General features: G+C 42.5%; 1 protein-coding gene and 1 pseudogene across 1 annotated transcript; both read left to right on the top strand.

Annotated features, from left to right (window-relative positions):
- Nucleotides 1–2,418: 2,418 nt before the first annotated feature.
- LOC100521247 (olfactory receptor 7D2-like) lies at nt 2,419–3,357 on the top strand. Its single transcript, XM_003480794.2, has one exon. It carries the CDS (start codon nt 2,419–2,421, stop codon nt 3,355–3,357), a length of 939 nt encoding a protein of 312 aa, XP_003480842.2.
- Nucleotides 3,358–4,122: 765 nt separating this feature from the next.
- Nucleotides 4,123–8,580, top strand: LOC106507300 (large ribosomal subunit protein eL21 pseudogene; annotated as a pseudogene).
- The last annotated feature ends 266 nt before the right edge of the window (nt 8,581–8,846 follow it).

Here is an 8,846-nt window from a genome sequence, read left to right as displayed (position 1 = left end):
ATGAGACTAGGTATACTTTTCTTACTGATAACTTCCATGGTAATCTGCCTTCCATTTCAACACTTCATATGATTCTGCCTGTTTGATTGAGCTAGGCTGTCCATATCATTTAAGGAAATAGTTTCTCTTTCTCTACGTGCTACAAGTGACCCTCCACGTGTAGCACATCTTGCATTAGAAACATCTTGCATTAGAAACCCTGCACTTTGATAGCATATTTATTCATTTTATTTTATTTACTTAATTTATTTTTTTGGCTATACCTGCAGCATGTGAAAGTTCCCGGGCCAGGGAACAAACCTGAGCCACAGCAATGACAATGCCAGATCTATAATCCTCTGAGCCACCAGGGACCTCCTGGAAGCACTTTTAAATTTTCAAATGACTTTCAATTTTGGTAAATGGTTCTGTCATCATTTTCAGAGTGTATCTATTTGTGTGAGGTATCTATGTATTATCTACAATATATTTCCTAACTTTAGCAGTCTTCCCCTGTGTGGATAAGCACTTCCTTGTCGCATGGAATTCACTTAAGTTTTCTTTTTGTACTATCTTTGGCAGCTGTTTGTATTACTATCACATAACATCAGAAAAGAATGCCCAGAAAAGTTTTCCTATGCTCAGAATAATTTTTGAAGGCCATGACCACCCAAAGAAATCATTATGTCAGTCCACTCGTTTTTCTTCGTCATTGATATATTTTATTTCAAATATTTTTTTTTTGTCTTTTTAGGGCCACATGGCACATGGAGGTTCCCAGGCTAGGTGTCCAGCCTTCCCCATACCCACAGCAACACAGGATCCAAGCTGCATCTGAGACCACACCACAGCTCACAGCAACGACAGATCCTAAACCCACTGAGCGAGGCCAGGGATTGAACTCGTGTCCTCATGGATGCTAGTCAGGTTCATTAACTACTGAGCCATGGTGGGAACTCTGCAATCAAATAAATTTTTGATGCTTCTTTTTTTTTTAAGGAAATAATCTAGTGAATGCTTTCTGGAATGCAAGTTATAGAAAGTAGGGGAAACCAGCTTCCATAGAAAATAGAAGATTACCAGAAAACACAAACATAGTTATCCAGAATGCAGGGAAGAAGGTGACCAGAAGTCTTGAAGAGCTGCTCCCCAACCTGGAAAGCCTCAGAACCAAGGTCAGCAACTCTATCCCTTTCCATTTCTCTCTCCTTTCCATATTCTTTTATGCCAAGTGATCTACGATATTGAATTCTCTGTAAGTACTTCCCTCACTGCCTTCAGCTCTGCAGATCAAAATTCCGAAATTCGAAAATGTACCAAACCATGATTTATTTATTTATTTATTTATTTTTTATTTTCCCACTGTACAGCAAGGGGGTCAGGTTAGCCTTACATGTATACATTACAATTCCATTTTTCCCCCACCCTTTCTTCTGTATCAACATGAGTATCTAGACAAAGTTCTCAATGCTATTCAGCAGGATCTCCTTGTAAATCTATTCTAAGTTGTGTGTGATGCTTTATTTTGATTTCCACATTGTTCCAGGCACTGTTCTTTAAAACATCAGCTCATTTATTCCTCTAACAATCCCCTGGAGTAGGTACCATTAATAATCCAATATCATTCAATAGGAAACCAAGGTACTTAAGAATCAGAGAAATTGGCCAAGAACAATGAAATGTAGAGCCAGGATTCATGGCAGAGCCGTCAGACTCTAGGATCCATCTCTGACATGTCACTTACAGCCACACTTAGCTTAGCATTTAGTACACTGGTTCTGAAGCATAGGCTGTCTTCTTTGCTAGCCTAGTGATGGCCAGCCCTATCCCCAGGCCCTCAGTGGATGTGTCCCATCAAGTTCACACCCTCAGATTATTAACTAAAATATGAGTTTTATTTGTTAAGATTCTCAAGTGCAGCTCTTTCTCCAGATTGAGCGAGACACCACTCTCTTCTCAAATTAATTGTTGTCAGGGGGCAGTAGGGCCAGAGCACCGCCAACATATGTGGATCTGCTAGAGTGCTAAAGAAATGTGGGAAAAGGCAGAATCATCCAAGAGGCAAATTTCAGCACCTCCAAAGGAAGACTGTTCCAACCATTGATGTGCTCCATCTGAAAGGGGCTGATGCTGAGCTGGACACCACAGAAGTTGATGGATTCTTGAGACAGGTTTTGAAGGTAAACACCAATTTGTGATAAAGATCAGGAGGAGAGAATATACTAACCCTGAAAATGATACCTGTATAAGATAATGACATTGTAATCTCTCCCAGCGAGTGAACACTAAATTGTTAGCTAAAATGTGTGTTTTTTTCTGTTGATGTATTCCTTCAGGGTGATCATTAATATGATAAAAATATTTTTATATTTGGGGAATCCTGTTTGTTTGTTTTCATTAGTATTGCCTTGTTGGTTACCTGGCAGAATTATCAGCACCATGGATGCAGGAAACCAAACACGGGTCTTGGAGTTCCTCCTCCTGGGCCTCTCAGAGGACCCAGAACTGCAGCCCCTCCTCTTTGGGCTGTTCTTGTCCATGTACCTGGTCTCCATGCTTGGGAACCTGCTCATCATCCTGGCTGTCAGCTCTGACTCCCGCCTCCATACCCCCATGTACTTCTTCCTCTCCCACTTGTCTTTTTCTGATATTTGTTACAGTTCTACCATCGTCCCCAAAATGCTGGTGAACATCCAGACAGCAAACAAAGCCATCATGTATGCCGGATGCATTACTCAGATGCATTTTTCCATAGTTTTTTTGTGTTTGGACAACCTCCTCCTGACCGTGATGGCCTATGACCGCTTTGTGGCCATCTGCCATCCCCTGCACTACATGATCATGATGAACCCACTCCTCTGTGGCCTGCTGGCTCTAGTCTCTTGGTCTGTCAGTATCCTAGCCCCTCTCATCCACAGTCTGATGGTGCTGCATCTCTCATTCTGCTCACACACTGAAATTCCCCACTTCTTCTGTGAATTGTCTGAGGTACTCGAGACATCCTGTTCAGATGCTCTCAGCAATTACATTGCCCTGTATTCTCTGACCGGTCTGCTGGGTATTATTCCATTGACTGGGATCCTTTACTCTTACTCTAAGATTCTTTCCTCCATATTGAAAATGTCTTCAGCGGAGGGGAAGTACAAAGTGTTTTCCACCTGTGGGTCTCACCTAACGGTCATTTCCTTATTCTATGGGACAGGGTTAAGCGTGTACCTCAGTTCTGCCTTCTCCGCATCCTCCTCAAAGGGGACAGTGACCTCAGTGATGTACACCGTGGTCATCCCCATGCTGAACCCCTTCATCTACAGCCTGAGGAACAGGGACCTACAGGGGGCCCTGAGGAAATGTGTCAGCAGGTCTTTCTACCCCTTTTAAGGGCCACGGATGCTGTGACTGCGGTGTTACTGTGATAATCAAGGGTCAATACCCTGGGAGTCAGAAGTACAAAATCTTTGACTTCATTGTGGGTATGCCTCCTCCTCCTTTTCCTGAAATACGATCACTTAAGTTTCTTTTGAATGTACACACCCATGAGCAACTGTTGTCCGCTATCTTCCTTTGGTGACATTCATGCCCTATTTCCTATGCAGAAATGTTTACCCTTGGTCTTCTCTGCATTATCACTAGGCATATTGAGAGAGCCAACAATTCATAGCCCAGAGTGGCTAAAACCCCAAAGATTGAAAACACCAAGTACCAGCACGAAACTGGAGTAATGGGAAATTTCACACACTACACGTTGACGGGTATATCTATTCTAGAGTGTAACGGTGTAATTAGGTTGGCACTTCTACTAAGTTCAAACATATTCCTTCTCTATGCCATTGCTCTCCCTCTGTCAGGTGTACACTTGATAGAAACGGGTTCTTATGTCCATGAAGCATGTCAAAAAATTTACAGCAATGGTTTTCATGATAGCATCAAACTGGAACCAATTCAAATGCCCATCCATGGTAGAATGGACAAATTGCATACCAATGCGCAGAATAATCCCACACCAAGATGAAAAGACCAAATTAGTGCCATGCACAACAGCATGGACAAGTCTCAAAGACAAAATTGTTAATGGCGTGGATGTGTGTTTGTTATATGGTCTCTCTTTGATGGAATCTAAGAGCAGGCAAACCCAACTGATGGAGAATGGAGTCAGGAGAGTGGGCACTTTGGGTGTGGGTATGTATTCATTGGGACAGGGCACAAAGGCACATTCTGGGGGATGAAAGTGTTTTGTATCTCGATCTAGGTAGGTAGCTACATGCGTGTATACATCATTCAAGTTCTTTATGTGTTTAAGATTGTGCGTGTCATTGTATAGTGTCTTACCTCAATTAAAATATAGAAGGAATACTGCCAGTCATATAAAGCAGTGGCATGGTGTTCAGAGAAAATTGCCTCCTCCAAGATTAATGTATGTCATTCAAAAGGTAGCTTTCCTTTCCTAGAGGAAATCTTGACCAAATAACGTATAGGTGTGAATTTCTGGTGTGGTGCAGTGGGTTAAGGTCTGACTGCAGTGGCTCATGTCACTTTGGAGGTGTGGGTTGGACTAAGGTCTGATTGGACCTGGGGTGCAGCTGCAGCTCAACTTTGATCTCTGGCCTGCGAACTTCCATATACTGGAGGTGCAGCCATAACATTCTGAAAAAAGAGTATAAAATTCTCAGGGAGGAAAATATGTTACCTCATTTGACTAAATACCTGTGATTACATTGATAAGCAACTATCTGAACTTCTTATTTAAAGATATCTTCCAGTCCATTTCCTCACTGAGTCACTCTCATCCCTTCTTTTGTCAAGTCTTGACTGTATCTCTCTGGGAGCCATGAGCTGTATTTGGCCAAGTTTGGTTTGACTGTGTTTAGCAAGTCTATACCACAATGTGGGCTCTTGAATGTTAGTTAAAAGAAGAAAACCAAATCTGAGCTCCTTTTGGAAATAAGCTTAGACAATCAGATTTTAATCATGGAATCTTAGACCTGCAATAGTCCTTTGTGTCATTCATGCAACTTCATTAGTTTTTTTTCTCTCTTCTTTTTTTCAAGGCTGCACCATATTGAGATGCCCAGGCTAATGAATGAATCAGAGCTATAACCGTCGGCCTATGGCACAGCCATAGCAACTTGAGATCTTAGCCCTGTCTGCAACCCATACCACAGCTCACAGAAATGCCAGATCCTTAACCCACTGAGCAAGGCCAGGGATTGATTCCATGTCCTCATGGATACTAGTCAAGTTCTTTAACCACTGAGCCACGATGGGAACTCCCCACTAGTTTTTTTTAGAAGACAACTCTTATTGGAGTCTAGGTGGCTTAGAAAGTTGTGTTATTTTCAGGTGTAGAGCCACGTAAATCAGTCATACATATGCATATATCCATGTCTTCCCATGTAGGTTTTTACCCAGTATTGAGTAGATTAACCTATGCTATAAAGTAGGTCCTTGTTGCCTGTCTATGTTCTGTATGTTAGTGTGTATCTGTCAATGCCAAGCCCCTAATTTCTCCCTCCCCATGACATTTCCCCTTTGGTAACTAAATGATATATTACTCAGCCATAAAAAATGAAATCCTGCCATTTGCAATGACATGGATAGGCCTAGAAATAAGTACACTAAGTGAAGTAAGTCAGACAGAGAAAGACAAATATCATATGGGATCACTAATATATGGCATCCATCAAAAGTGGTACAAAAGAACATACATACACAACATGACTTCCCATGGTGTCTTGGTGGTAATGAACCCGACTGCTATCCACAAGGATGAGGGTTCCACCCCTGGCCTTGCTCAGTGGGTTGAGGATCCAGTGTTGCCGTGAGCAGTGGTGTAGGTCGCAGACACAGCTCAGATCCCGTGTTACTGTGTCTGTGGATTAGGCTGGCATCTGTAGCCCCAATTCCACCCTTAGCCTGGGAACTTCCATTTGCCATGGGTGAAGCCCTAAAAAGACACATACACATGCAAAAAAAGAACTTACAAAACAGAAGCAGACTCAAAGATTTCGAAACCAAGTTCATTATTATTTTGTTGACGAAAGGATCGATTGTCCTGCGGAAGAGTGAATTTCTAGGAATAAAGACATTGACTCCAAGTGTTTTGGGGAATAAAGATGAATCTACTCTGTGGGTGCCTTACAGAACTTACTGTGTATTGCAGGTCTCTCTGGGAACAAATGTACCATTGATCTTTGTAGCAGCCCTTCCCATCTTCCCAACAGAAGCTCTCATTTCCCCATTCACAGTTGTTCTGAGCTGAATGTCTGACTCCCCTAATATTTGTGTTGAAACCTATGCCCCAAAGCGATGTATTTAGATGTGGGGCTTTCAGGAAGTACCTGAGATTTGATGAGATCGTGGGGATGGAGCCTTCATGATGGGATTGGTACCTTTGGGAGAGCATGAGAGAACCTGCCGTTTCTCTCTGTTTTCTGCCCTGTGAGGACACAGTGAGCAGTGGACAGTCTGAAATCTGGAAGAACATCTTCACCAGAACTGGATCATAGTGGCCTCCTTGCTCTCAGACTTCCAGGCTCCAGAACTGCAAGAAACATATTTTTGTTTGTTTGTTTATTTAAATATTTATTTCTTTATTTTTGTTTTTTAAGGGCATACAGGCATCTTATAGAAATTCCCAGGCTAGGGATTGAATTGGAGCTGCAGCTGTCAGCCTCTACCACAGCCACAGCAATGAGGAATCCTGGCTGCCTCTGAGGCCTACACCACAACTCATGGCCACATGGGATCCTTAACCCACAGAACAAGACTGGGGATTGGACCCACATCCTCATGGATATTAGTCAGATTTGTGACTGCTGAGCCACGAAAGGGTAAATCCCCATTTTTGCTGTTTCAAGACCCCTTAGTTTATGGTATTTGGTTATAGCCAGCCAAACTGACTAAGTACTTTACTTTTAAAAATAAATGGAAGACTTTGTGTAACTCATCCATTTTTGGTTACCAAATCACCAAATCACAATATTCTCTCTATGAACAGTGATTTGTCAGGTTTCCTCATCATCAAACTTGTTTTAAAAATTGTCTTCATATTTTCCCTCATACGTTGCTTCCAATCCAGGTTTCCACTTTGATGGTTTTGTGATATTAAGAATGTGTGCTTTCTGATGAACCTATCCTCCAAAACAGAGACTCACAAACAAGGAGAACAGACCAGTGGTTCCCAAGAGGGAGGGGCAAGGGAGTGAGGTGGACTGGGAGTTTGGGGTTAGTCCTTGTACACCTTGACATTTAGAATGGATATGCAATGAGGTCCTACTGTATAGCACAGGAACTATATCCAATCACTCGTGATAGAGCACCATAGAAGATAATGAGAAAAAGAGTGTATATATAGGCATAACTGGGACAGTTTGCTGTACAGCAGAAATCAACAAAACATTGTCAGTCAGCTATAACAATAATACAAAAGAATCCAGCTGCAGAAGCAGCTCAAGTTGTTGCAGAGGTGTTTGTTCCATGCCTGGCCTGGGGCAGTTGGTTAAATGATCTGGTGTTGGTGCAGCTGCAGCATAGGTCACAGATGCAGCTCAGATTCAGTTCTAGGCCCAGGAACATCCATGTGCTGCTGGTGGGGCCATAAAAAAGTTGTCTTATGAACATGTTCATGGTACAAATTCAAACATTTTGAAAGAATGGGCCATATAAAACATCTATCTCATCCCTCTGAAGGAAGAAAGGAAGGAAGGAAGATAAAATGGAAGAAAGCAAGGGAAAGCATTGACTTTGTTCTTGGAAAGGTTCAGTTTGATGTGCCTGGGAATCACCCCCACTAATAATTTCCACTTTCTGCAGTTCCCTGGTGGTGCAGCGGGTTGAGGATCCAGTGTTGTCATTGCAATAGCTTGGGTTGCTGCTGTGGCACAAGTTAAACAGCTGGCCCAAAAACTTCCCTTCCACATGTCTTAGATGTGGCCAATTATAATTAATACCACTTGTAATTTCCATTTGGCCATGGAATATGTTGGTCACATGTTGTGTGTGAATGGCAGTTGTGGGAAAGACATTCATCTTCCTCCACTGCTGATGGCGCAGACATTATAGTGGATCAAAACTTTCCATTCTCACCTTTCAGAGGGCATCACCCTATCCAGCAATTCACTGAAACGACCAACACAAAGGGAAAGAGAAGGGACACCAGCCGCATGTTCTATAGGCCTTTTAGAAACCATGGAGTTGTTCCTTTGTCCCCACGCATGGGACACTACAAGCAAGGTGATACTGTGGACATCCAGGGAATGGGCACTGCTTATATAGGAATACCTCACCCATGTTGTCATGGCAATCCTGGAAGAGTCTACAATGTAGCCCAGCATGCTGCTGGCATTGTTGTAAACAAAGAGCTTAAGGGCACGATTCTTGCCAAGAGAATGAATGTGCTTATGGAGCATGTTAAGCACTCTAAGAGCCCAGAAGGCTTCCTGAAAAATGTAAAGGAAAACAAGATAAAGAAGGAAGCCAATGAGAAGGGTCCTTGGGTTCATTTGAGTCCCTAGCCTCTCTTCACCCAGAGAAGCACCCTCTCTGAGAACTAATGTAAAGGAACTTGAGCTGTTGGAACCCATTCCCTGTGAAGTCATGACATGATTGAGACCTATTCTATTAAAAAAAAAGAAAAGAAAAGAAAAGAAAAGAAAGGAAAATATTCCATTCTTTTATCTCTGTACCCCAACAGAACATCACAGAAAGTTTGTTCTTGGGTATTGTTCCTGGAACTTGGCCTCTTCTCACTGGTTCTGAATAGAAATGCAGAGACAGAGTTTTGGGTGAAGGAAAAAAACTAGCTTTATTGCTTTGCTAGGTAAAGGAGGGTCACAGCTGGCTAATGCCCTAAAGACGGTGGCCCCCTTAGG

Source organism: Sus scrofa, chromosome 2 (assembly GCF_054392235.1).
Source record: "Sus scrofa isolate SSC_HxYL_T2T_F1_AM1 chromosome 2, Sscrofa_HxYL_maternal_Yorkshire_Landrace_v2.0, whole genome shotgun sequence".
NCBI lineage: Eukaryota > Metazoa > Chordata > Mammalia > Artiodactyla > Suidae > Sus > Sus scrofa.
The sequence above is the reverse complement of the archived record's forward strand: the minus strand, read 5'-3'. Positions and strand labels throughout refer to the sequence as shown.

Excerpts from the sequence above, each read along its gene's own strand:
- LOC100521247 (XM_003480794.2), top strand. The coding sequence starts at position 2,419 with ATGGATGCAGGAAACCAAACACGGGTCTTGGAGTTCCTCCTCCTGGGC.